This window comes from Canis lupus, chromosome 20 (genome assembly GCF_003254725.2).
Source record: "Canis lupus dingo isolate Sandy chromosome 20, ASM325472v2, whole genome shotgun sequence".
In the NCBI taxonomy this organism is placed as follows: domain Eukaryota; kingdom Metazoa; phylum Chordata; class Mammalia; order Carnivora; family Canidae; genus Canis; species Canis lupus.
In genome coordinates this window covers 49,373,886-49,401,871 of record NC_064262.1, presented here as the reverse complement: position 1 = coordinate 49,401,871, position 27,986 = coordinate 49,373,886, and the positions used below count along the sequence as shown (strand labels likewise).

At 56.7% G+C, this 27,986-nt stretch overlaps 2 protein-coding genes across 4 annotated transcripts; one reads left to right on the top strand and one right to left on the bottom strand.

Annotated features, from left to right (window-relative positions):
- Positions 1-79: 79 nt before the first annotated feature.
- TRMT1 (tRNA methyltransferase 1) lies at positions 80-7,479 on the bottom strand. The gene is given in 18 exon segments (XM_025457730.3): positions 80-270; positions 463-592; positions 684-803; positions 1,750-1,826; positions 1,912-2,020; positions 2,320-2,405; positions 2,504-2,638; positions 2,741-2,810; positions 2,894-2,925; positions 2,927-2,981; positions 3,169-3,317; positions 4,130-4,242; positions 4,334-4,449; positions 5,927-6,114; positions 6,284-6,426; positions 6,677-6,732; positions 6,821-7,024; positions 7,330-7,479. Coding segments are annotated over 17 exon segments (1,914 nt in total). The 5' UTR covers positions 7,006-7,024; positions 7,330-7,479; the 3' UTR covers positions 80-120.
- NACC1 (nucleus accumbens associated 1) lies at positions 7,449-27,727 on the top strand. Of its 3 annotated transcripts, XM_025457736.3 has the most exons (8): positions 7,449-7,582; positions 8,341-8,433; positions 22,056-23,024; positions 23,145-23,318; positions 23,912-24,017; positions 24,117-24,214; positions 24,828-25,083; positions 27,539-27,727. In XM_025457736.3, exons 3-8 carry the CDS (start codon positions 22,064-22,066, stop codon positions 27,633-27,635), a joined length of 1,692 nt encoding a protein of 563 aa, XP_025313521.1. In that variant the 5' UTR covers positions 7,449-7,582; positions 8,341-8,433; positions 22,056-22,063; the 3' UTR covers positions 27,636-27,727. The 3 variants fall into 3 exon arrangements, with proteins under 3 accessions (XP_025313521.1, XP_025313523.1, XP_025313522.1); XM_025457738.3 differs by having other exon boundaries at positions 24,828-27,727; XM_025457737.3 differs by lacking the exons at positions 7,449-7,582; positions 8,341-8,433 and adding an exon at positions 8,568-8,798.
- The last annotated feature ends 259 nt before the right edge of the window (positions 27,728-27,986 follow it).

Sequence of the window (27,986 nt, the reverse complement as noted above, 5' to 3'; positions counted from 1 at the left end):
CTCCCCTGCAGACAGGCCGCTGGAGAGAGGACAGAGCCCTAAAGGCAGATGGACAGACAGACCACAGGCAGCCTTCTCATTCAGACAAGACCGGCGAAGAGATGACATCTCTTTATTGGCTCAGTCTACTCCGGGACCAGTGGCGACGCCTGGCCCTGGTGGGTTCTGGTAAGGGGTCTTGGGACCGTCATTGGGGGTGGCTTCAGCAGCGTCCTCGGGTGTTGGGGAGCTGTGGGAGTAGCAGCACTCGTCCCCGCGCTGACAGGTGCCCTGGTGGGAGGATGGGGGGTGTGAACCCTAGCCCAGAGCTCAGCAGCCTCTGCTGGGTCCTTTTCCTGGATGGGGAGCTCACTCCTACCCCTTGCCTACCCCAGGTGTCCCGGCCCTGATTGGCCCTTGGCCGTATCCTGTTGCTGGGAGGGGGATCCCCGGGTGCTGCAGGGCCAGCTGAGGGTGCCTCACCTCCTTGAATCTTTTACAGGGAAACGTCTTGAGCCGGGCAGCCCGCTGGACTGGGTCTTCCGCGGGCTCCTTTCTCTTATTCTGGTGCAGCCTGCGTCTCTCCTCCATAGCTTCACCTGCAGCCTTGCCCCTGTGCAGGGAGAGGGAGTAGCTGGGACCCCGTCTGGCCTTTGTGCCCCCCTGCCCTGGCCAAGCCCCACCGCCACTGTATTCTCACTCACCCTGGCCGGGCGCGGGGCCGGGGGCCCCAGTTGGCCTCGGGATTAGCCTGGAAGCGCTTGAGTCCTCGCTGGCGGGAGCTGGGGTTGGCATCATCCCGGATAGTGAAGTTGGCCTGCAGCCTGGGGAAGCGGGAAGCGGGAGTCGGGGCTGAGGGGCAGAGGCCTGCGGGTGTGCACAGACCACCTGCCAATCGCAGTGCAGCTCCATGAGCTTCGAGAAGACTGCGTCTGCCTGTCAGGACCCTCATCCATTTATTTTTTTATTTTTTAAAAAAGATTTTATTTATTCATGAGAGACACGGAGAGAGAGGCAGAGACATAGGTAGAGAGAGAAGCAGGCTCCATGAGGGGAGCCTGATGCGGGACTCGATCCTAGGACCCCAGGGTCATGCCCTGGGCCGAAGGCGCTCAACCGCTGAGCCACCCAGGCGAGCCACCCAGGCGTCCCGACTCTCATCCATTTAAATAAACATTTAGCAAGTGTCTATTCTGTGGTGCCTCAAATCTGCTGCCAGTGGTAAAGCCCATGTTCTAGCACATGAGACAGTGGGACGGATCAGAAATATGCAAATGATATGGTGTTAGGGCACGAGTAAGGGTTTTGAAAAAAAATGGAGCAGGATAAAGGGAAGAAAAGCCCTGATAAAGGTGGCTGGGTGGGGTTGTGCCTGGGGAGTTTGGCCCGGAACAGAGTGAGTGAGGCGGGGAGAGCTGGACAGAGGAGGACAGGAGATGTCAGGCAGATGCTGCAGAGCCTGCAGGTAGAACTCTGGTCTCTAGTGAGTGAGGTGGGAGGCACAGGGTTCTGAGCGCAGGGCATCCGTGATCTGGCTCACTGGTTGTACCTTCGCTGCTGTGGGGAGAACAGACTGGGTGGGGAGCGGGTGGGGGCCGGGGGTGCAGGTGGGCAGTGGTGCACCCAGACCAGGGCAGGGGCAAAAGGGGAGGGCAAGGAGGAAGATTCTGGGTCTCAGTCGAACGAGCAGGTGTCTGTGTGGGGAAGTATCTGTGTCGTCTGCACGCACGGGGGTTCCCCTGCCTGGGGCGGCCCTGGCGGTGCCCGTACCTGGGCTCCACGCTGAGAATGCGGAACGCCGGGCTGGTCTCTGACAGGCGCTCCCGTTTCACCGGACACTCCTTTTCCTGGGAGGCAAAGCTCGAAGGTCAGGGGATGCAGGCCTGACCGTGTCCTGCCTGCCCATGACCCTCCGGTCAGACCAGCCCTCACCCAGCAGCGCATGATGTCCCAGAGGGCCGAAGAGGGGGCATCCGTCTTCACCGCATTCTTGCAGGCGTGGGACAGTGAGACCTGGAAGCCAGCGTGGAGGAGGGCCGACCTGGGGAGCAGGAGGGGCCGCGGTCAGCAGAGTGGGTGGGGGGCCGGACCCCAAAGCCAGTGCTGACCTGTGTGGGTGGGAGCCACTCGACTGGACCAGTGCAGCTGGACGTCTCACGGGGGCTGCGTGGCCTGCATAATGCCAGTGATCGTAAGAATAAGGCTGTCCCCCCTCGCCAAGGCTCATAGCCTCCGAGCTGTGTTCCCAGCTCCCGTGCAGAGGCACGCTGGATCTGTTTTATGGGAGACCCTGGCCTGAGAGGCTCTGGACTTGCCCGAGGGCACCCGGGGGACCCTCACCGTAGCTGTAGGAGGCTGGGCGTGCTGCAGTGGATGGTGCTGCTTAGCTGGTCCAGCGTGTAGTAGAGAGGCACGTCCGGGAGCTCCTGCGAGGGGGGACACGATGGGTGTGGGCAGATGGAGGAGGGATGGTGGGGCACAGGTGGAGCTCCCCACCCCCTCCCCGTCGTGGCCCAGCCCCCACCTCAGTGATGACACTCAAGACCCCTCGGATGCGCTCCGAGGTGTGGAAGCGGCCAGGGTTGGTGCTCACAGCCTCTAGGACACGACCCACGAAGTCCAGGTCATGGATGGGCTCTGCCCACAGAGGACCGCCAAGCTACAGACACACACGCACTGGCAGCCAGATGGGCAGGGGTCAAGACCACCACGATCCTAGTGGTGCCGCCCCCCTCCCCCCATTTCCTCTCCCTTGCCTCACCTGGTGTCGCTGCCCACAGTGCTCACACTCCGGAGCGACCGGGGGACCGCAGGCTGCAGAAAACTTGACCCTGCAGATAGATAAGGGTGGTGGGAGGGGACAGTGACCCTGGGACTCCCCCTACACCTTCCTCCCCGGCTCACCCTTGCTCACCGGCCACCAGCGGCTCCCGACGCTTTGCCAAGACTGCTGAAGGTGGAAGGTCCCGCAGCCCACACACTGGAATACCAGTGCCTGCTTGCTGTGGGGGAACAGGGGTGGCCCCATGTTCCCAGCGTGATTACTACACCCCAACTCCTCCCTCGGGCTGACTTCATCCCCATCTGGACCCCCATTTCCCCGGGGTAGCATCATGCCCCGCCCTCCCAATGCCCCAAAAGGCCCCATTGCCTCCTTCTATTCATCACTCTTCCTTGCCCCAGACTAACCTGGCTGAGGCTTTGACCTTGGCCTGGCCGGTGAAGACACGAACGAAAACACGCACATAGAAGTCAGCGCTGATGCTGAGCAGTGGCACCACGAAGCGCTGGTAGCAGTTGGCTCGGAGGTCCAGGCTGTGCAGGACGATCCTCAGGGCCTGGGGGTGGGAAATGGCCATCAGCCATCCTCATGCCTCCACTGCCACCTCCCCGCCACCCTGGTGGCACACAAGGCGCTCACAACACAGATCAGGGCCAGCTCCCTGGGTTCCAGGCCCAGCCTCAAGCATCCTGGCTGCATGACCCTTGCCAACTGAATGCCTCAGCTACCTCTGTCTACGAAATCACAGAAGTTGGTGTCTCTTTATGGCCCTGCAGGGGGGCACTACACCATTAAGGAACACACGGGGCCACTAAACTGAATGTATTCCAATTAGTGATGTCAGCGTGCCCCGTGCGATGGGCTCCAAGGACCTGCGTTCTGGTTTCCCAGGCTGACCTGACGACAGGGCCCCTAAGGAACAAAGATGGGACATCCTCCATTTGGGCCCATGGATGCAGCCACCCCCTGCCTCCTTGAATCCCCATGGCAACCCATGCTCATCATGCTCATTTCACAGATGCAAAAACCAAGGCCCCAGAAGATGAAATCAATTGTCCAATGACACTGGCAAAGCTAGGATGTGAACCAAACCCAGACCCAAAAATGGTCTTAAAAAGCAATTTTGAAAAAGCAATTTTAAAAATTTTAAAAGAGATGATATATTAGGAAAGATGACATAACTAATCACGGGCTCCTACCCTGGGCAGAACCATTGCCCCCCAAATGACCAGAATTGGCAGGCCAGGCTCTCGGGACTATGTTGGTTATAGACATGCTTGTCTGGAACTCTCGGGATGGATCTGGCCCTGGCTGCCTGGAGGCAGCTCAGCAGGTCTGCAGGGTGGAAAGGGCTGGGGCCCCCCTCACCATCTCGTGGCAGGCACGACTCTTGAGGGCCATGGCCCCATACTTGCTGTAGCACGTCTCTCCGCTGTTCCCCGCCAGCACTGCCATGTCCGTGCAGGTCACGCACAGCAGCCCTGCAAGGAGGGCTTGGGCAGTCAGGAACCGAGAGTCCCCTCTCTACACCCGTGTCAGCCACTCTTCACCCTCGAGTTAGCATGGCCTCACCTCCTTCACTCACAGCCTGCACAGCTGCATCCAAGAAGGGAGCAGGGCTGCCATAGGGGTCCAGGTCGATGACATCAAACCGCTCGGATACCTTCTGGTGCTGGTACATCAGCATCCTGGGAGCAAGAAGGCCAGGTCCTCAGCCCCCTGCACAGGGAGGGTCCTGCTCTGTCCCCTACTCATGTTCACTCATTCAGTGTGACCATGTTGGGCTGGATTTGGGGGCCAGCTGCCTAGGTTCATGTCTTGGCAAGGCCACTTGCTGAGTGACTCTTTCTCCTTGGGCCTCAGCATACTCATGTCTAACAATGGCAATAGTAAGAGCCAGTGGAGATGTAACATGTATGTACCTGACAACTGTTTCAAGCATTTTACAAATCTTTTTTTTTTTCTTAAGATTTTATTTATTTACTTGAGAGAGGGAGATCAGGAGTAGGGGGAGGACACAGGGAGAGGGAGAAGCAGACTCCTTGCTGAGCAGAGGGATCCCGAATCCCGGAAATCGTAACTTGAGCCCAAGGCCCAGGTGCCCCATAGATCTCTTAACTCATTGATTCAAATAATCTTCCAGATAAATCAATGGATTTGAAATGATTATTGCTCCCTTTGTAGGTGAGGAAATGCAAATGCTACCTTCTCAGTGTAGCCTGCCCTGACCCTGTGTTATTTAAAATTGTAACCCAACCACCACCTTCCTCCATCACCTACTCCACCCTCAACCACCCCCCACCCCAGCACTTTTCACCTCTAGCTTATTATACAGTTTACTCATTTGTCTTGTTATTTGTTATGGTTTTTGTTTCCTATGAGGTCGTCTTTTTTAAAAAAATATTTTATTCATTTATTTATTTGAGAGAGAGGGTGAGCGAGAGAATGAGCAGGGCAGAGGGAGGAGAAGCAGACTCCCGCTGAGCAGGGAGCCCGACTCAGGGTCAATCCCAATACCCCAGGGAAAGATGCTTAGCGCAAAAGGGCCAGCCAGGTGCCCCTCCTATCAGGTTTTTAATAGTCAGGAAACCGTGTACTTTTTAAGCAAATACTTTTTATTTGTTTTTTGTAAAGGGTCAGAGAGTAAGTATTTTAGGCTTTGTAGGCCACAAATGGTACCCTTTTTAACCCTTTAAAAATGCAAAAAGCATTCTTAGCTGGTGGCCTCTAAAAAACCAGGCACCTGGCCTCACCGGGGGGTTGTTTGCAAGGCCCCTGCATTAGAATGTGAATGCCACAAGGTCAGGGATTTTGTCGGTCTTGTTTACAGATGCCTGGCACAGAGCAAACGACTAGACTAGATATACATATGCTGGTTCATAGAATGAATAAAAGTACCAGAGGTGGAGAAGTCTAAAAGGGAAACCACAATGGTACATGCTTCTGGCCAAACACCATCTCTCATTTAATCAACACAGCATTAGTATTACAACTCCTGTAACACTCACATCCTCGTGTTATAGACAAGGAAACTGGGGCTCAGAGAAACTGAGGCACTCTCCCAAGGTCACAGAGGAAGACTACGACAGGCCTAGGATTTAAGCCCAGGCAGCCTTGTTCTAGCATGCACCTCTCAGCCATCAGGCTCTGCGGCCCCAAACCTACCGGGCATCTGCCTGCCTGGGATGTACCAGGTGGGCCACACCGTTGAGCTGCACGTTACGGCAAATGAGATCCACGGCTCGGGCAGAGGCATCATTGGCAACCACAGACTGGAGCCCGGGCACCTCTCGCGCAAAGCGAATGGAACGTAGGCCGGAGGCTGCCAGACCCTCCAGTACTCGAAGGCCTTCCTGTTGGGGGTAATCAGGGAGCCCCACTTACATGGATACCTCTGTCCTCTGCTGGGCACCAAGGAGCGCCCCCCCCTCCCCACTTCCTATAGCTCTGCCGCCTCAGGAGCCTTCCTTCCTCCATGACTGGAGGACTCCAGGGCTGCCACCTGCTATGTTCAGGCCCCACCTCGCAGATCTCCCCCACGGCAGCTGTTCGAGGTTGGTCTCCTGGGGCCAGGTTTGCACCCTCCTTCATCTCAGCCTTTTCCTCCTCTTGCTCTGACAAGTCCACGACCACCTTTTGCACGTCCTTCTCACCTGGTACCTTGACTGCAGCCACCCAGAAGCACAAGTCAGGGGATATTAAAGCTTCCTCTGAGACACCTCCCCCTATTTCTCAGTAAACGGAAAATTCATGGAAGATCTTCCTCAAAGCCCCTGGGGAAAGCCTGAAGGAAATGAGCCCGAGGCCCGCTGTGTGTGTGGCCGGAGCCTTTCAGGACTTTAAGGGAAAGGGAGGCGGGGCAGGGAGAGAGCTCTGTGTGACCTCCGCCCACCAGGAGTGGGGACCTCGACTCACTCTGGATTCCTTTGGCCGCGAGCTGAATGCGAGCAAACTCGGTGATCACGGCACATCTGCGGGAGACGGAGGGTTAGCTCACCACCCCCCCCATCCTTGCAGTTCCACTGCCCTCTGCCACGCTGGCCCCAGACCCCTGCTCACGTCAGGTCCCGGTTGAACTCCTGCACTGGGTTGTAGAAGACTTCGTTGGCGCTGGGGAAGGCTATTTTGGCGGCCCCCTCGGTGACAGTTGTCTCCTGAATCTCAGAGGGGCGCTCTTCTCCGCAGGGCTTAGTGCCGTTCTCCATTTCGGCCGGATTCGGCAGCCCTTGCGGCTGCCCCTCCATAAACCCGGCTCTACAGAGACTGCAGGCGGAGCGGAGAGTCAGGTTTAGCCACGGAAGGATTCTCGCACGGGACATCCGCGGGGGCCTCTACCCGCCAAGCCTGGTTCGGGGGGGGCGGCGGGCAGGGGAGGGCATAGGAAGCGCATCAGAGAGATGTGTCCCCGAGCCAGGTATCCTACACCTTAAGATTAAGAAGACCCGGCGGCCTCGGTAGGGGGACACCACACCCCATCTTCGGAGGACCGGCCCCTGAGAAGCCAGAAGCCCTCGAGAGGGCCCGACCCTGGCCTGGATCCATCCCCGCGACGCCAAAGCCTTTCTCACCCTCGCCCGAGGTGTCGAGGACCGAGATATTCTGGGTGCACGTTTCCCGGATTAGGACCTGGGCGTCGCCATTTTGGCACAGTGGGAGGGCAGGTCACATGATAGATTTTAGCCAATCAGTGATGCTACCTACAGTGGGTGGCCGGGATCAAAATGCACCGCGGAAAGCTCGGAAAGTAGTGTGGCTAGCCTTAATCACTTCGGCTCCCCCGGGAGGGGACTCATCACTCGCCCCATTTCACGGATGAGGAAGGTGAGGCGCAGAAAGGGGGCGGGAAGCGGAGAAATTCAACACCTACTGATCGGTTTCTGTGTACTGAGTGCTGCAAGCATATTATTTCGAGGAACTCTGCGGGAATAATCAAGGCTCTGAAATCAGATTTACTGAGATTGAATCTCAGCCCTGCCACATGGTCTTGGCAAGTTGCTTAAACTCTCTGGGCCTCACTTTCCTTACCTGTTAAATAAGAATGCTAGCTTCCAAATATAGAGCAAAGGTTAAACTACAGAATGCCTGGAAATTGTGCAAAACAGTCCCTCTCACGTAGTAAGGTCTCAGTAGGTTTACCTGGTGTAGGACTTGGGGAGAGCGTAGTGGTCTCCCCTGCCTGGGTTCCAATCCCAGCTCGCCTGGTCACTCGTTTTTATCCCTCTCTATGGTTTTAAGTTTGCCCATTTGCAAAATGGACAGAACTTTTTAACGTTCGTTATTGGATTGTGGGGAGTTCTAAGCGAGTTAGTGCAGGTTAAATGCCTACAACGGAATCTGGCATGGCATAAACAAAAGCGTTAACTTTTATTGTCGATTCTTGTGTCTGGGTTTGATTCCTGCCACCCACCACCACGTATTTGCTGGTCATCTTGCGCAGTTTTTCTCAGCTCTGTGTGTCTCCCTTTCTATAAAGCGTGTCTAAGTGTGTAATGTTACTGTGACGTTTAAGCGAGATAATTCCCATAAAGAGCCTAGCACAGTGCCTGGCACAATAAATAGAACTCGTTTCCATTTTACAGGAAACGAATGTTCCGAAAGGCAGAGGCACGGGTCCAAGGTCGCGGGACTAGAAGGTGGCAGGGTCGGCAGTGGAACTCTCCAGCAGAGCCCAGGTACTGGCGGGGACCCAGAGGGGCGAACGGAGAGGACGGAGATGGGAGGAAGGGGCGCGCTCGGCGCTCAGCTGGCCTGGCCTCGGGGGCGGGGTCTGGGCGGTGCGGGGGCGGGGCCGCGGCCGCTCCTCCCCGGCCGGGTTGCGGCGGCGGCGCGGCTTGCGCTCGCTCGGCGCTCGGCTGGGGCGGCCTGGCCCACAATGAATGGCCGCCGCGGCTGCCGCTGCTGCTGAGGCGGAGGCCGCGGAGGCCGCGGAGGCGGAGGCCGAGGCCCCGGCGCAGGGGGGCGCGCCCCGGGCCCAGGCCCGGCCCCAGCCGCCGCTGCGGAGCCCGCCGGGAGCCCCCGGAGCGCGGCCACGGCGCAGGTGAGGCGGCCCGCCCCAGGCCCGGTTCCGGCCTCCTCTCGCCGGGGCGGCCCGAGGGCATCCGAGGGCCGGTAGAGAGCTGAGCGGGGAGGGCCGGGGGGCCTCCTCGGACAGAAAAGCAGCCGGGTCTTCCGCCTGCACTATGCTCGGACCGGCGAGTGTGGAGAGGCCCGGCCCTCGCTGGCGGCCTTGAGCGTCCGGTCCCGGGCCGGGCCGTGGGGCTTGGGGGTGGCGGGATTGGGCTCAGACCTCCCCCCACTCGCTCGGCGGCAGGGGGGCGCCAGGCTGGGCCAGGGCAGGTGCCGGAGGCCCGGGAAGTTGGAGGGCCAGAGGAGGGAAAGTGAGGAGGCGCCCGGGGAGGCCGGGGGGAGGGGGAGGAGGAGTCAGGCTTTGGGTCGGCCGTGTGGGGGAGGAGGGGAGAGCGGCGCGGCCGGAGGGAAACGGCCCGGAGGGGGGCGGGGAGGGGCCGGCTTGCAGGTAGTGTCCGGGCGCCGGAGGAGGTGGGTGGGTCAGGTTACAGGCCTGGGGGCGGCTGAGGAGAAGCCCAGGAAGTGGGGCAGGGTGGGTGTGGGCGGAGTTAGTCCGGGTGGGGGCGGATAGGCGATCCCAGAGGTGTTTGCAGGGGTCATATGAGGTTAGGGCTTGGAGAGATGGTGAGGGGGACGGCCAGTCACGGAGGCCATCAGGTAGGCTGAGGAACTTCTGTGGGAGCTTTGGGAGAGGGGGAAAGCAGCGCCTTTGGGCTGGGCTAGTGGCAGCGATACCGGGCGTCCCGAGAAACTAGTGCGCTCAAAAGGCACTTGCCATTTCTTTCCCCACCAGGTGTTAGCTCTGGGCCCGACCTGGGGTCTTTCCTCTTTTCCTCATCCCAGTTAGGCTCTGGGTCCCCGACCTACCCTTGGGGCAAGACCCCGCTGGCTTTTCCAGGGTGCTGGTCCACCCAGTGGGTGTTTGTGTGGGCAGCTTGGGAAAGTCGAGAAAATGTAGCTCGGGCATATATATCTGCAGGGAGGCAGCCCAACTGCCCTTACCTGAGTATCTGGGTTGCTAGATTCTTTCCCCACTCTTTGAGAGCAGAGCCTTGGGGCTTAAGCCTAAGGGATGGGACCTCACAGCCACCATCTTATACCATAGCCTCCCAGGCACCAGCTCCCCGGAGGTGAAGAACTGGAGGTGAGCCTGTAAAGCTCATTGTATCTGGGAGGCTCCTGATGGGGCGAAGGCAGGCCACTGAGGATATCAATTCTGGTACCACCTACACCCTGGCCCAGGCCTTTGGGGGTACTGGCCTCAGGGCTCTGCCTTTGGGGTGCTCTTCTTGGCTCAGGCCTGATTGCTGGGAATTGATTGCTCACCACCACTGGGTCGGCTTAGGCCTTCTCCATGGTAGGAGGAACCTGAGGCTCTGAGTGGCTTGTCCCAGGCCACACTACTAGTCAGTGGCAGACTGGGATTGACTGGCCCTCAGCTCAAACCCACAGTCTCCCGGGCCAGCTTTTGAAGGGGCATGACTGGAGGAGCTCCCACTGTTCTGGATTCCCTGGTGGGAATTCTGTGCCCAGGCCTTTTCTCTTGCCCATCCCAAGGGATAGGTCAGTACCTTTGTGGACAAAATTTTCTTGGTGTGTTTGGGGTGGGGGTGGGGGGCTCGAATAGTGTAAGCTTCTTTCTCAGAGGCCAGGTCACACCTTATCCCCCCCCCCCCCCCACCATCCCTTCCGGAAGCCAAGAGGTCAGGGGTCATGGAACTGTAGGCTGGCAAGGGGAGGCAGTCTGAGGATGGGGCCTGGCTGCAGAGCTGCATCTTGCTTTGCTTGTCTGGTTTTTCTTTTTCCTTCTTTCCCTTTTTGGTCCCCGGTCAGACCTCCACACTTTCCTTCCTTCTCTCAGGGCTAATTGTTACCATTGTGTCCTTGGGATCTTCAGCACCTGAAGCAAGAGCCACAAACTGCTGGGTTGAGTGGTATCACCCAGGCCTGGGTTTAATGATGGGTTGTCACCCTCGTTCCCTGCCTTCCCCCACTGTCCCTGTAGTTCCTAGCACTGATCCCACCTGGGCCCTGTTCCCCTTCCTCTCTCTGGCTTGCCTCCTGGTTCTGGGAGTGAGGGGAACTGGGCCACAGCCCCACTTAAAGATACTTTTCCCTTGCCTGGTCGGGCTGAGACTGGCTTCTGTGGCACGGGCTGGGGCTCAGGGCTGGGTACTGAGAACGGGTGGGGGGTGGGGTGGGGTGGGGGTGGCTACCTCTGGTCACGTGGCTGGAACAGGGCCAGATGCTGGTGGAGACTGGCCCTGGTGTGTGGATAGCAGAGGAGGGTAGTGGCTCTGAGTTGCGCCTGGAGCTAGAGAAGGCACTCAAAAGCTGCTTTTCTGTGCAGACTAAGGGGCACACAGACCCGGGGTGCCAGAGAAGGCTAAAATAGCAAGGACAACAAGTAAAGGGACTCATGGGACAGTTTTATTTCACTAGGGTGTCGACTGTCTGCTAGGGGCCAGGGGAGCAGCCCTGAATTACAGATCTGGGGTGGGGGGTGAGGGGGGGATGGAGAATTTCAAATTGAGTGGTCAGAGAAAGCTTGTGGGAGAGCTGAGCCCTGAATAAGAAGAAATCAGCCTGGTAGGGGAAGCTGGGGCAGGGAGGAGCAAATGTTCTGGGCAGAGGGGACAGCACATTGAAAGCCTTTATTGAGCATGTGCCAGCCTCCTGCCAAGTACTCTAAATATCTTGTCCTCATGAGGGAAGGACTGAGTGGTGGCCCTGAGTGGTGTGAAGGTAAAGACCCTTAGTGCCATTTGCAGAAAAGCGCCCGGTCTCGGGGTCTCCTGGATCTCCCCACTGCCCCCCAGTTGAAGTGCAGACCCCTTGGCCTGCATCCAGGCCTTGTAAAGTCCGGGGCCCTGGCCAGGCAGTCGGGAGCCCCAGTGAACCAGGCTAGGCTGCAAGGACGGCTGAGTCTCAATCGGTCTTGGAGGATTTATTGTGGGGGTGAACCTGGAGACACTGGTTTGAAGAGGGTTGGGGGTTGGTCCAGCCAGGTCTGACTCAGAGCTCATCAGGGTCAGTGCCAGCGCCAGCACAAGTGATGGAGAAGGGAGCCTGTTTTTGAGGTGATGAGGAGCCTCCTGGACTTGGAAGACAAGTTGGTGGTACTTGGGATGGCCCGTGCTCCCTCTCTGGGATCCTTTGTGCTGCTCATCACCCCCATCTCTTTCCTCCTCCACACCCTGGGTGCCCATTGTCCACACTGCAAGAGCGTGCAGGCTCATCTCCTTGCCTCTGCTCCTGGCCCCCTTTGGCTGAGAATGTCATCCCTCCGGCTCCCCCCTGGAGGGCCCTTTGAGCTGCAGATGCTATGGAGTGGGATTGGTCTGGTGGCTCTTGCAGGCTGTGCCCAGTGTGTGGTTGTGGTCACCATCCCGGCTCTCCTGCGCTGCCTCCTTTGGTGAATGTCTCAGCATCCTTAGAGACCCAAGAAACTTCGGTGAGGACAGTGACTTTGTTTTCCAAATTAAGCAGGGATTGGGTAAAGGCAAGCAAACTTGTTATAGTAGAGGTTGATTCCACCATTAGCACCACGCTGCTCAACCATGAGACCCCGGGCAAAAGTCGTAACCTTGGCATCTCCTGTTTCCTTTTCTGATGAGTGAGGACAGGCAGGCATACCTGTGTAGCAATGGTTCTCAAATCAGGAATGACTCTGCCCCCTCTTAAGGGATACTTGGGGAATGTCTGGAGACGTTTTTAGCTGTCACAGCTGAGGCGGGTACTGGCCTCTAGTGGGTGTAGAGGCCAGGGATGCTGCTCAACATCATTAAAAAAAAAATGTACAGGGCAGTTCCCCACCCTAGAGGATGATCTGGCCCCAGTGGATGCAGGGTCAAGGTCAGGGGATCCTTGTGTTGCTATGAGGAACACAGAGGTTGGCGTATGGGGTGTTTGATGATGCTAGGAAGGCACTGGATGGAGAGCCCTCAGGAAGTCTTGCCTGATTTATCATAAAATGGCATGAGGTTCTAGGAGCTGGTGAGTAGTGTGAGATGTCTCCACTGCTGTCAGGGAGTTCACAGCCCTGCAAGGGGCTTAGGGGGACAGACAGAAGGGAAATAACTAATAATAACAGTTGGTGTTACTGCCAGTCACAGGGTAAGCACCCATGTACCCATGTTGCTTGGTGGTGTGATCTTGAAACAGCCTTGTGAGGTGGCTGCTGCTTACTCAGCCCATGTTATAGTTGGGAAGCCTGATGTCAAGGGGCGAGTACTGCTCTAGGTCAGTATTTTCTGGTGGTATAGAGGAAGGGAAGCACGGTTCTAAGCAGAAAGCTTTGAGCTTCACATAAAATAATAAGATTCGGATTCTCAAGCCCTGCCAAGGGCCCACATGGCCTCCAAGCATGTCCATAAGCCCCATCCCAGGTGCCACCTGCACTGCAGCCCTACCAGCCTCCTTCCTTGGGTGCGTGTGTCCTTCAGGGCCTTGGCGCTTGAGGCTCCCTTCCCCACCCTTGGCGTCGCTGCTGCCACCAGGTCCTTTGAGACTGAAGGCACGGGGGCATAAAGGTGGGCCAGCGGGGAGGGGGAGGGCTGCTGCCCATCTCCTTCTCCGCAGAGCTGCTGCAGGCAGAGGCCTCAGATTCCTGAGGGCTGTGAGAAGTGGGAGGAGAGAGGGAGAAGCATTGGGCTAGACTGCTCATTCCTGGAGGTGGCAGGGAGGGGAGGAAGGCTGGACAGTGGCTGGGGAGGCTGGGCAAAGGAGAAGGCTTTCCCCCAGGAGAGCCAAAGGAGCAGCACCCACTCTGGCCCTCAGAGGGCACCCAAGACCCCATTTCTGGAGAGGACACATCCTGTGAGGATAAAGAGCCCTGGCTCTGCTCTTGGCCTTTCTTGGCTCCGGCGTCTTTGAGCCCCAGTTTTCTCATCCACAAAATGGGTCTAAGCATGGTGGCTGCCTACCTTGGGGAGTGATGAGACCATGCAGAGCACGAGCTTGGCAGGGGCCAGCCGTGGTCAGGAAGCCTCAGCTGCTGTTACCTCCCGATTCTGGGACAGGAGCCAGATGGCCTGGGTGCAGTCCTAGGCCTTGCTCTCCTCACCCAGAAAATGGCGGGAAGAGTCATTTCTGCCTCAGAAACTAGCAAGAAGTATAAATGAGCTCTTGCCAGGTGCCAGTGCACAGTAGGGGCAATGTAAATGCTAATGGCCAGCTATCACCCTGTCACAATCCTGTTACCCACCGAGGATTTAATGGCAGCATTTTGGGGGAAAAGAAAATGAATCAAATGTGCACGTACTTTAAAAAATGCCAACAGTAGGGGGACGCCTGGCTGGCTCAGTTGAAGGAGCATGCTACTCTTAATTTTGGGGACTCTTAACCTTGAGGTTGTGAGTTCAAGTGCCATGTTGGTTGTAAAGATTACTTTAAAAAAATAAAAATTAAAAGTTAAAAAAACGCCAACAGTAGGGATCTGTACAGTCAGATAACTTTGTTCTTTGCTAACAAATGTTTGCCTAAGCTGCCTTCCAGTTCAGCTCCTGCAGAGGGTCCGAATGGCTATAGGCTAAGAAGGTTCCTGGAGCAGCCTTGGGGTGTGTTGCCCCTCCCCCCACCTTTACTCTGACCTCATGTTGAGCTGCATGAAGGATTGTAGGACTCTCCAAGGGCCTTTGGTCCTTGGGATTGGTGGTTTCCCTTAATTGGCTGACACGTCATTGAGCAGCTTACCACTTCCCTGGAAAGTCAGCTGGAAAGACCGTCCCTGGTGGTAGTGCACATCTGTACCCCTAGCTCCTGCTGCCTGGAGAATTTGGAACCCTTTCTGAACCACTGGCAGTTTCCACTCCCACTCCCAGGAATTGCTCTGCCAAGCACTTCCAGTTTAAGCCTCCTACACTCCAGCATGGTCCGGTGGTTTATGAGCAGTTGGTGGGAATCCATAATTCAGTGACACTGATCCCAGAGCGGGACCCTGACTGCAGGCCACGCACCTGGTGTGGCTCTCAGGGGAGGGCACCCATCTGCACAGCACCCTCCACACTGGCCCCAGTGACTCTCCCTGTGGTGTGGGTGGCACTCCTGCCCAGCTCAGAGACCTCTGCCTCTGCTGAGCACCACTGTTTCAGTCATGCTAATGTGCAACAGAACAGAGAGTTAGGTAGGAAGTAATGGAAGTAATTCTTCATTCCACAAACAACTACTGAGTCCCTGTTGTGTGCTGATCTGGTCCTAAGGGCAGTGGACACTGTAGTATGAACCAGACAGGCGGCCATTCTGCCCTGAGAGAGCTGACACAAGCCAGAAACACATCTAATTAGACTGTAGGAAGCACCAAGGAGGAAAAATCAAGCCAGAGAAGCACAGGAATTGGGGTTGGGAGAGGTTCTGTCTTTGGAAGTTCGAGCTAGGTGAGTGGGAGGATTTCAAGCCCTGTTGCCATCTCAGGGACAGCATTCTAGGAAGTCAGAGCTGGGGCTGAGAACTGGTTTTAAAAGTGTTTGGGATCGAATCCGAGGGTCTTGACTCAAGCAAAGAGGGCTAGAGCTGGTAAGAGCTATGGCCAGCGGACTGGGGTTGGTGACACCAACTCAGGTGGGATATATGCAGGTCCAGGACCCACAGGAAATTGAGACCAGGCGTTCCATGGGGGTGTTGTAGATGAGTGGATGTTACTTCAAGCCTGACTTTGAGTCAGCTTGCCATAACAAAATGCCAAGGATGGGGTGGTTTAAGCAACAGACGTTGCTCACAGTTCTGGAGGCTGGAAGTCCGAGATGAAGTAAGTCTGCTTAGAGAGAGATCTCTCTAAGGACACCAGTCCTAGCACATTAGGGCCCCACTCTTACGTTCTAGTTTAATCTTAATTACCTCCTAAAGACTCTTTCCAAATATAGACATGTTGGGGGTTAGGATTTCAACACATGCATTGGGGCAAGGGGCATAGTTAGATGCAGAGCAGATCCCTGAATCTCTGGGTTCAATCTCTGGGAAGAGAGAGTTGACCAAGGATTAAGCCCTGGATCAGCTTTATTTACCTTCACTTTCTGGAAGGACTATGCCTGCTTCACCCTTGGGATTCTGCATGACTTTCCTGTACATTGATGGCTAGGCTCCCATTCCACCACTACCTCATTAGATCTGTCGTCCCCCGCCAGATATCAGCTATAATGCCACCTCTTCTGGGCAAGATCAGAAGCCCTGGGGCAGCCCTGGTGGCCCATTGGTTTAAGGCCGCCTTCAGCCCAGGGTGTGATTCTGGAGACCCAGGATCAAGTCCCACATCGGACTCCCTGCATGGAGCCTGCTTCTCTCTCTGACTGTGTCTCTGCCTCTTTCTGTGTGTCTCATGAATAAATAATTAAAATCTTAAAAAAAAAAAAAAAAAGAAAGAAATCAGAAGCCCAGGTATGCAGCACATTGATCTGTGTGACTCTGGATATATGGCCACATTCCCCATCAGACCATGAGCCCTTGGAGGCAGGCCTTGTCTCAGTGCTGGCCTGCCCCGGGCTCCCCAGCACTTCATGCCCCAGGCAGACGCTTAGCAAATATTTGTTGAGTGACTTGGGAGGTCATGGAAACCGTGTGCTGGGCCCTTGCATCTCGCTGGGAGACCTGCTCACGTTTGGGGCCAGGACACTAGCGATGCTAGGAGGGTCCCCTCGGCCCTGTGTAGGGTTGGGGGCTGCCCCTTCCCTTGGGGGGTTCTGAGGACCCCAGAAGATGAGCAGGCTAATATGCCAAGTTGTGAGGAGAGAAGATTCCAGAGGTTTTCTGCCCTAAGGGCGTCTATAGTCAAGTGGGATTTAGTGTTCTCAGAGGTAAGCATAAGGGCACTGGATGGGTGGTGGGGAGAGTGTGCAGAAGAGAGGTATCTTCTCTAGTCTGGAGAATTCTCAGAGCCAGGGGGTGACAGGGTGGAAGAGGAGGATGTGGGTGGTGGGAGGAAAGGGGTCCTTGGGGCAGGGTATGCAGTTTGGGGAAAGACCTGGCTGAGGTAAGAGAGCTGTGCAGTGTGCTTGGTGGGGACAGAAATGTTGGCTGATTTAGAGACCCCCTAACTCTGGCTCCATCACATCTCTTCCTAAGGCAGCAGGTGACCTAAGCCAGGTACCAGATACTTCAGACCTGGTTTTTCTGGGTGTGCATTGTGGTTCCGTGGTCCCTCCCTCACAGGGCAGGTGTGGGCTAGGGGCTTCGCCCCGGGCAGCTCTTCCCTTCTGAGGTCCAGGGGACCAGATTAGGTTAGCTGCCCAGGCACAAAAGGAGGGAAGGGAGCCTGGGGGTGGTCTGTCGCCAAGCTTCTAAAACCAGCCATGGCCACGCCTTCCCCATCCTCGCAAGGGCAACAAGACCACAAAGGGTCGAGAGAGAGCCACCCCACTCCCCTGCACTGCAGAGGGGGCCTCTGCACTGATTGGTTGGGCCATTTACACTGTCTCCCTCACCCTCCCAAATGGTTAATCAAGGGCTTCAAAGCCATGGGTGCTGGGCTCTGAGGCTGGGGTTCACAAGGCTTGGGGGACCCCAGCCCGACTGTTGGGTGGCTCTCACCTTCGGAGGCCCTTTCCAGTGTGTGTTCCTCCTTCTTACCCCAGGGACCTCAGCGCTCCTGTTGCTGAGCTTCCCCTGAGCAGCCATCCTCTGCTGACTCCCAGTGAGTGGTCAGGCCCTGAAGTCCAGCTTTCCGGGAAGGAGCAGGGCTGCACTTCAGTCCCCACCTATAAAGTGGGGCAGTCCTAGCACCCACTGTGGAGGGGACCCTGAGGAGAGCGCCTGCCGCAGCACCTGGCACACACCACACAGCTGGGAGCACCCCTCAGAATGCCCTCTGCAACTCCTGGGTGCAGCTGCCTGCCGCTTCCCAAACTGGAGTCGTTTATTCTTGCTTTGGTGCCACCTCTTCACAGCTGCTCATCCCTGGGTCTGACTTCCTCTCTCTGTCCCTGCTGCTGCCACCTGTCCCTGCCACTGGCCCAGCCCTGTGTCTCACTTGTTTTCCTTCTCCATCCTGCTGTTCAGAGTTCTCCCCAGGCTGGTCTGGGCCTGCATCTCCCTTGCCCCAAGCTTCCCACTGCTCCGTCAGGAACATTGGTTCTCACCAGGCCAGGCACACACTCCCACACCCTTCCCAGCAGCTGGTCTTCCCAACGCTGGTCTCCTGGGGGGCGGGGGGGTGGTCTCCAGACTGCACTTCACTCCTTCCTGCCCCAGACTTTTGGTTGCCCTTTGTCTCACTCCCAGAGTCTGCCCCTCAGTGACACCCTCGCCCCGGTTGTATCACTCCCTGTCTCTCCGCCAGCCAACTGCATACGGAAGCAGCCCGTCTTTAGAGCTATATACCTTGTGCCTTGCAGTTTACTGAGGTGGGTTGGATGAATGAGTCCCCGTTTACAGATGAACAAACCAAGGCAAAGAGATGAGGGGCTGGCATCTGAAACCAGGTCTGGGGTTGAGGGGGTGCTCTGACTCTACTGCAGGCCTCTCCTGCCTTGGTCCTGCCTCCCCCCCCCTTATAGTATGAGCCTTCCAAGCTAGGGTCTAGAGCTCCTTTGGGACTGAAATCTAGCCTCTCCTTTGACCCCCTTGACTCTGGTCACTTGGACCCCAGTGCCTGAAGTACCTTCATTTTAGCAGCTTAGGAGTCAGGTTGGGCTTTCAGGCCTGTGGAGTGGACTCTGGGCTCTGTCCTCCCACTCCCACTCCTGCACTCTGCTTCAGTTTCTCCTATCTCCACACAGAGGGCCAGCTCCTAGCCCATCTGGCCCCGAGTTTGAGCCCCTGGAAGGGGTGTGCTGCCTTCCAATGGGGGAATCCCTGTCTCCACCCCACATATGGCCCTATTTTTTTTCCCCTGGAGGTGACTGTGATTTTGACGATGACAAGGATGTGGAGGCTGGCATAGTCAAGGGAAGTCCCAAGTTTCAGTGCCCACACAGACCCTGGTTTGACTCTTGTCCCTACTATATACTGACTAATGACCTCAGAACAGTTCTTAACTTCCCCATGGCCTTAGTTTTCCCATCTGAGAATTGAGAGTATGAAATCGGCCCCCTCTATCTGCCAAAAGGGTTCAGAGAACTGCTTCCTGCAGGTCAGCAGTCAGCTCTTTGGTAGCATGGGGACCAGGAGGGGCAGGGCCTGCCCGTGTCTCCCTCAGGTAGCAACTTCCTGAGGACAGACTGAAATTGCATGGATCTGGTTGGCCTTATCAATATTTGTTTCCAAATGGAGAAGTAGAGATTTGGAGTTCTTGCTCTCAGGAGTGAGTTGGTTCATGAGTGCATGGCTGCTTTTATTTGTGCAGCCTTCTTTGAACCACATAGGGTGCCAGCTTCCATTGTGTCCCAGTGCTCAGCCTGTGGAAGCAGCTCAGAATAGACTCACCAGTGAATGAAAAATGTGAAAGATGCATGAAAGCTAATCTGGGAATGGGAAACAGCCGAGGGCTCTAGTTGGTACTTGCCCCAGGGCCTTTGCACACCTGCTTTCCTCCTTTCTCATCCCACCCTGCCCATTCAGGACCACTGCCTTATATATTTTATAGAATTGCAGGGAACTCACTTTTACTATGGGTGCAATTATAAAGCCACACTGTCCTTCAAAGCCCCTTTATGAGTGCCCTCAAAGTATTGGACATGCCCAGTTTTGGATCGGAATGTGCACTGATGGAATAGGCTGTGATGCAGAAGTTCACATTTGAGGAGTGCCTGAGCAGGGTCACAGACAGTTCCTTTTTTTGGGGGGTAAGATTTATCACTTACTTTAGAGAGAGAGTGGAGGAGGCGCAGAGGGAAAGGGAGAGACAATCCCAGGCAGACTTTGTGCTAAGGATGGAACCCCACGCGGGGCCTGACCCTGGACCTGGAGAACATGACCCAAGCCAAAACCAAGAGAAAGGTGCTCAACTGACTTCACCACCCAGGCGCTCCACACAGACTGTTCCTTAAATTTTCACTTCTAACCTCCCTCCAAAACTTGGGGGTTAATCTGCATAAATTGGATGTGTATGGTGTGATTTTACGCATCTTTATTTTAAAATATTAAGGGATCCCTGGGTGGCGCAGCGGTTTGGCGCCTGCCTTTGGCCCAGGGCGCGATCCTGGAGTCCCGGGATCGAATCCCATGTCGGGCTCCCGGTGCATGGAGCCTGCTTCTCCCTCGGCCTGTGTCTCTGCCTCTCTCTCTCTCTCTCTCTCTCTCTGTGTGACTATCATAAATAAATAAAAATTAAAAAAAAAATAAAATAAAATATTAACCTATTTTTTGTAAATAAGCATGATCACCAACTTCAAAATTCAAAACATCCAGAATGTTCATGGCAAGTATGGGTTCTTCCTTCCTCAGCCTAATTGAGCTGCACATACCATGGAGTCCATTTAAGGTGTATAATTGAATGGTTTTTTAGTACAGTTGACCCTGATTCCGATCTCCTCCTTGCCAGCCACTTGAAAGACAAGTGGGTTAGGGTGCTAACAACACCCCCCCACCAATGTGCAAGTGAAGGTAAAAGTCCATGTGTATAACTTTTGACTCCCCAAAAACTTAACAGCTCACTGTTGACTGTAAGCCTTACTGATAACATAGTCAATTAACGCATATTTTGTATGTTATGTGTTATATACAGTAAAGTAAACTGAAGGAAAAAAATGTTACTAAGAAAATCATAAGGAAGATTTGCTGGCTGGCTCTGTTGGTAGAACATGCAATTCTTGGGACACCTGGGTGGCTCAGTGGTTGAGTGTCTGGCTTTGGCTCAGGGCGTGATCCCATAGCCCCGGGATTGAATCCAGCATGGGGCTTCCTGCATGGAGCCTGCTTCTCTCTCTGCCTATGTCTCTGCCTCTCTGTGTCTCTCATGAATAAATAAGTTAAATCTTAAAAAAAAAAAAGATGCAACTCTTGATCTTGGGGTTGTGAGTCCAAACCCCACCCCTTGGGTATAGACATTATTTAAGAAACAAAAGGAAGAAAATCATAAGGAAGAGAAAATACATTTACAGTACTGAACTATTGAAAAAATTTCTGTGTATAAGTGGGCCTACACAGTTCAAAGCCGTGTTCAAAGATCAACTCTTCAGATTGTGTGCACATGACCACAATTTTAGACCATTTTTTATTAAGGCAAGAAGAAACCCCTGCATCCTTCTGCTCACCACCCCACACCCCACCTAGTCCTTGGCAACCACTAGTCCGCTTTTTTTTGGCTCCAGATTTGCCTGTTTGGGACATCTTATATAAGCAGGATCACGTAACACACAGTCCTTTTGTCTGCCTTATATTTAGCATATTGTTTTCAAGGTTCACCCATAGTAGCATGTATCATCCTTTATATGGCTGAATAATATTCCATTGTATGACAGGACCATATTTTATTTAGCTTTTTACCAGTCGATGGACCTTGGGGTTGCATCTGTCTTTTTGGCAATTGTGAATGGTGCCATCAACATTCACGTACAGGTTTTTCTGTGGATATAGGTGTTCATTTCTCCCGGGTATAATAAATCTAAGGAAAGGAATTGCTGGGTCATATGGTAATTTCATGTTTAATCATTTGAGGAACTGCCAGACTGTTTTCCATAGCAACTGCACCATTTTACATTCCCACCAGCAGTGTAGGAGGATTCCGATCTCCTCCTTGCCAACACTTGTTGTCTGTCTTTTTTATTCTATCCAGCCTCGCTGGTATGAAATGGTGTTTCATTGTGCTTCAGATTTGCATTGCCCTGATGACCAGTAATGTTCTCGTGCTGCTTCAAAGAGTTTCTTGAGTGGTCATTCAGTCATTCGGCCAATGGTGGTTGGGGGGTCACCTGGTCACCACTTGGATGCGGTGTGAAAAATCAGATGCCCCTGACCCCCTTGGTGTTTTGAGGCCAGTGTCCTGCAGTTACCCTTCGTGTGTAGCGCTGGTGATGGTTAATGTTCACGGGATGCTCACCGTGTTAACTCACTCACTCATTTAGTCTTGAAGCACACATGTGTGTGCATGCTTTTGCCCCCCTGTCTGCAGGGGACAACTGCGGCCACCCAGTTCTGTAGCTGCCTTAACTGATTTGACAGTCTGTCGTAGAGGCTGGAACTGAGGGCGTGGGTGGCTCTGGGCAATTCTCACAACCACGGCAAATTCCACCATGTGGATGTCTGCTCCCATGTGTCTCCCTATGGCAGATGAGGCTTGTGAGAGAGGTGGGGGGCGATGGGGAATGAGGCTGCTGCCTGACACCGTCCCCCTGTTCGTCTCCCCCTGTCCCCCACGCAGCTGCCACCATGGCCCAGACCCTGCAAATGGAGATCCCGAACTTTGGCAACAGCATCCTGGAGTGTCTGAATGAGCAGCGACTGCAAGGCCTGTACTGTGATGTGTCTGTGGTCGTCAAGGGCCATGCCTTTAAAGCCCACCGGGCTGTGCTTGCTGCCAGCAGCTCCTACTTCCGGGACCTGTTCAACAGCAGCCGGAGTGCAGTGGTGGAGCTGCCGGCCGCTGTGCAGCCCCAGTCCTTCCAGCGGATCCTCAGCTTCTGCTACACGGGCCGGCTGAGCATGAACGTGGGTGACCAGTTCTTGCTCATGTACACGGCCGGCTTCCTGCAGATTCAGGAGATCATGGAGAAGGGCACCGAGTTCTTCCTCAAGGTGAGCTCCCCCAGCTGCGACTCACAGGGCCTGCACGCTGAGGAGGCCCCATCGTCCGAGCCCCAGAGCCCCGTGGCTCAGACGTCAAGCTGGCCAGCCTGTGGCACCCCGCTGCCCCTGGTGTCCCGTGTCAAGACGGAGCAGCAGGAGTCGGACTCCGTGCAGTGCACACCTGTGGCCAAAAGGCTGTGGGACAGCAGCAGCAGTGGCGGTGGCAATGGCAGCCGCAAGATGGCCAAGTTCTCCACACCGGACCTGGCTGCCAACCGGCCGCCCCAACAGGCCCCAGTGGTGGCGGCAGCACAGCCTGCCGGCGTGGCTGTGGCAGCAGCTGCAGGGGCTGGCGCTGGGCAGCCTGCTGGGGGGGCGGCAGCGGCAGCAGCGGTGGCGGCAGCAGGGGGTGTGGTGAGTGGGCCCAGCACGTCAGAGCGGACCAGCCCGGGCACCTCGAGCGCCTATACCAGCGACAGCCCTGGCTCCTACCACAATGAGGAGGATGAAGAGGAGGACGCAGGCGAGGAGGGCACGGATGAGCAGTACCGGCAGATCTGCAACATGTACACCATGTACAGCATGATGAATGTTGGCCAGACAGGTGAGGTGCCTGCCCTGCCCTGCTCCCACCCCCCCCCAGCCCGGTCCCTGCCCACCCCCCCCCCCCAGTCCGGTCCCTGCAGTTCCTGTCCCCGACACATGCTGCTTTCTGCCCCCGAAGCCGAGAAGGTGGAGGCCCTCCCTGAGCAGGTGGCCCCTGAGTCCCGGAATCGCATCCGGGTGCGGCAAGACCTGGCATCTCTCCCGGCTGAGCTCATCAACCAGATTGGCAACCGCTGCCACCCCAAGCTCTACGATGAGGGTGACCCCTCTGAGAAGCTGGAGCTGGTGACAGGTGGGCCAGCATCACTTCCTCCCCAGATTCCCTGCCTCCTCCCACTGTGGGCCCCTGTGCCCTCTGAGCCAGTGGCTTTGGGGATGGTGGTTAGGAGCCAAACACAGGGGCCAGCCCCAGCCCCGCTGCCACCCACTGGCTATGTACTAAGGCAGCTGACAGCCCTTGGCATTGCTACGTGCCAAAGACTGGCCTCCAGGTTTCCAGCCCAGAGGCTGGTATGATTGTTGGCTGGCATTGTTGGCCACCCGTGTACCTTAGCAGCTTCATGGGGTGGTTGGAGGGGTAACTAACACAGTGGTTAAGAATCTTGGCTCTTGGTGGCAGGGTGCCTCAGTGTGAGCTTCCACTGCCTGTTCTTTTTGATGCCCAGGTGGTTGTGTGGGCAAAAGCCACACATGTGCAAGCCAGGCCCGGCCTGTTGTAGGTGCTCGTGGACAGTGGCACCACCATCTGTCCTTTCCTGATCGCTGACGAGGCCATGCTGGGGCGAGTTGTCAGGGAGCGTCTTGGCGGGGCCCAGGCCAGGGCCCGGCCAAGTGGGGAACGTGGCAGTTTGGGGCCCCCGGCCACCCTCCTGCTCCCCACTCCAGGCACCAATGTGTACATCACGAGGGCGCAGCTCATGAACTGCCATGTCAGCGCGGGCACGCGGCACAAGGTCCTGCTGCGGCGCCTCCTGGCCTCCTTCTTTGACCGGTGAGGCCCTCACAGACCCCGGATGGAGGGGAGGGGGCTGCCCCATCCTCCCCCACCACAGGGGGGCCTGACTCCCCTCCGTCATGCCCCCCACCTCAGGAACACACTGGCTAACAGCTGTGGCACCGGCATCCGCTCTTCCTCCAACAACCCCAGCCGCAAACCGCTGGACAGTCGCGTCCTTCACGCTGTCAAGTGTGAGTGTCTGGCCTTCTGGAGTCAGGCTGGGGTGGGGTCTGAGGCAGGCAGATGGTCCTTTCTGGTGTTGACCCTGATAGGTGGGTGGGGGGTGGTGTTAAGGAGGATTCTGAAGCTCAGTCTGGGCTTGTTGAGAAGAGGCCTGTGATTGGTTAGATGTTTCTTCATTTGGTATGAGATTTCTTCATAGTGGTGGGTTGGAGGGGGTGGCACTTAAGATAAGCCTATGTCAGTTGTGGGGATGGGCGTGGGGGAAAGGTCCTGAAGTAGTCACCGGGGTGATAAAGCAGGAAGGCCCCAGCCATTTGTCAGGAGGGAAGTCTAGGTTTTCACATGGAATCTCCCCATTCCTAGATTATGGCAAATGACCCAGGTTTTTCAAGGGGTCATCCTCAAACCTCACACATGGCTGACCTCAGTCAGGCACGGGGCCAGCTGATGCGGTTTAGCATCCTGGTTTGCGAGTCCTCCTTTCTGTCACTTCTGAGGGGAGTTTGGGGTGGCATGCGTGTCTGCACACGTTTGGGGATTAAGGAGCCATGTGGCTGATCTGTCATTGAGGTGAGAGGCCAGGGCCAAGCTCTGCCTGAGGCACCCACTCTGTCCTCACAGACTACTGCCAGAACTTTGCTCCCAACTTCAAGGAGAGCGAGATGAACGCCATCGCAGCTGACATGTGCACCAATGCCCGCCGTGTCGTCCGGAAGAGCTGGATCCCCAAGCTCAAGGTGCTCATGGCCGAGGGCGATGCCTACACCACCTTCATCAGCGACACGGGCAAGATCGAGCCGGACATGATGGGCGTGGAGCACAGCTTCGAGACGGCCAGCCACGACGGCGAGGCCGGCCCTTCGGCCGAGGCCCTCCAGTAACTACCACCGGACCCTCCCCGCGGGGCCGTCACACTCCCCTCCCTCCCCGGTCACACCCGCCCACCATCTTGGTCACGAGCTACTGTCTGTCCCTTCCCTGGACCCGCGGGGGGCGCTGCATGCTCCCAGCCCCTCTGCCTTCCCTCCATCCCACCTTCCACCCCCCATCCGAGCGGGCCGGGAGAGGGCAGCAGCTGGTGCGAGCTCTGCGCTGCCGTCTCTAGCGCACTCGGGTGCAGTTGGGGAGCTTCCGCTCCTCCTCTCCTAACCCCCAGCAGTGGTCTCCCCACTCACCAGGCCAGGTGGGGAGGGGCCGGCCTGGGGGGGCTCAGGAAGGCCCCCTCCCCAGGGTTCTCAGGACCCCTCCTGCCACCACCTCCCAGTGCTTCCATGTTTCCAAAAGCGCCTTCCTGTCTCCCTCGTCTGTCCCTGCACCTGGGGGCTGGGGTAGGCGAGGCCGAGGGGACCGCCCATTTCACAGCCGAGGGACCCCAGGCTCAGAGCAACTCCACGACTGACCTAAGGTGGTGGGCGGTGGCAGGACCAGTGCCCTTCTCTCTCCCTGACCCTTCGCCCACCTCTGTTGCCCCCACCTGTCCCCTGGGGCCTGAGAGGGGCAAGTCCTGAGTGGAGGGCTCTTGGGGGCCTGCTGAAGGTCTCTGCGAATAGAACGAGAGGTTTCCTGGGCTCACAGAAGTGTGTGTGTGTGTGTGTGTGTGTGTGTATGCGTGCATGTGTGTGTGTGTGTGTGCGCGCGCACGTGTGTAAAAGTTTTGCTTTTAAACAAATGAAGATATGAGAGGCAGTAGGGCCAGGGCTGGAAGCCAGGGGAGCAGGCTGGGGGGCTGCTGCCCTTCCCCCCCCTCCCCCACCCCCCTGTCCCCACCCACTGTACATACTTTTTAAAGCATTTTTTTAGCTAATGAAATATTGAAGTATAAGATTCCTTTTATTTTTCAAACCAACGGGACTGTGTCGGATGTCCCCTTCAGTCCCCGGGGACAAGGCAGCCAGGACGGGGTGGGGGCTGGGGGCAGGCTGAGTGTGTGTGTGTGCGTGTGTAGTGTGGGTGCGCATTTCTGAGGCGAGAACTCGGCCAGGCCTCTGCTGGGGCTCCCGTGGGTCTGACTAGGTCCCCTCTCGCTCCGTTGCTTCCCAGCAGGGCTCCATTTGAAGGGTGGCCCTGGCCTTGGCCCATTGGCTGAGCCCAGCTTCTTGGGGACAAGGCAGGGCCCGCTTCCATTGTTAGCAGTTTGCAGAATTTTCTCTAACCATTCCTCTTTCTGTCCTTGCCCAGCGCGAGGGTTTTTTTTTTTTTTTTTTTTTTTTTTTTGAGTTTTACATGTGAACTCTGGAGGGTTCTCTTTTTTATTCCCTGTCCCCCCACACTGGGTGTCGTTTCTTTACAATTTTACCTTTTTTCCCTCCAGCCCTGGTCCCACTGCCTCTCATCTCCTTCCTGGATCTGACTGGCCCATTGCTCCCATTGCTCCCAGCGGCCTCTCCAGAGGCAGGGGGATGGCGGGAGGTGGGGGGTGGGGGTGGCCAGCCCTGACGGGACCCTTGGAATCTGATTTGGAGGCCTCCCCCACCACCCAGCAGCCCCCACTGGTCTGACATCTTGTGGGGGTGGGGGTGCCTGGTCTGGCTGGAGTCCTGGCTCTCAGCTGGCATGGCCCGGCCCCTGCACCTTAGTCCTCAGCCGGCCCAGTGTCTGGGGGGGAGTCGACACCCCAGCGAAAGCACAAGCACCTTAGTCGCACCTCCCCCACGCCCTCGTCCTGGCCTTGACATCCTACCCCAGCATCGATCCCAAAGCACAATATCCTGGTCACTTGGCAAGCTGCCGGGCCGGCCGAGGCCGAGGGGCCGGCTGGGGCTCCAGCCAGACCCTACAAGGAAGGAGTCCCTAGGCGCTCCCCTCCTTCAGGCCTTAGCAGGGGCCAGCTCTCTGGGACTGGGGTCTTCTCCCTCCCCGCACCTTTGTCCTGGAGGCCCCTGCCCAGCCCCTCCCTGCCTTGTCCTTGGGTGGGGCTTGCCCCTGCCCCTCCTCCAAGCCCCTGCAGCACTGGGTTGGGTGGCAGAGCCCCCTCATTTCAGGGACCCCAGGAGGTGCCCCTGGCTCCCGGGACTGTGTGTTGGGGGGAGGGGCCGGGCAGGGGCACAGGGGAGGAAACTCCTCACCAGGAGAGCCAAAGACAGGGTTGTGCCTTACCCCAGGAGCCACCCCTGCGCCCCTCCCTCCCGCCCTGCCCTCCCCACCTCCTGGGCGGCCTGCTGCTTTTCCTTCTTGCCCTGCCCTGCCCTGCCCTGAGCTGCATGGTCCCCCCACCCCGGGCAGCCCAGGGAGGAGCACGAATGGAGAATCACCGACCAACGCAAAAAAAAAAGACTGTGGGGCCCCCCTCTTCACCTCCCCCGGCCGCCCACTCACCCGCCTCTTTCACGCAGGACAGACCGCCCGCCCTGTCCGTGTGAAGTGCCAACGCCCTCCCCGCCCTGGGCCGACCCCCCACTCCCCGGGCCCGTAAGTGAGATTGCACATTAACTACTGTAAGGAGAGGAGCCGCACTGGGAAATGTGAACCATGAGAATATCAGTGACACTGATGAGGAGAATAAACGAAACGCCTTTGTAACAGCCCTGCCGCATGCTGCTCTGTGGGTGCACGAGGCCCAGGAAGGGACAGCCACTGAGCACTAGGGCTCAGTGGGCTTGGGGAACAGCCGTTCTGGACATCCCATCTCAGAACCTCGGTGTGAGGGGGGAGGGGCAGCGTGCCCCCTTCAGATGGGGGAACTGAGGCTCAGATCCTAGCTGGGGTAGCTTCCACTTGGAATGGTACCTTGCCGGCTCAGTCGGTAGAGCACAGGACTCTTCATCTCAGGGTCATGAGTTT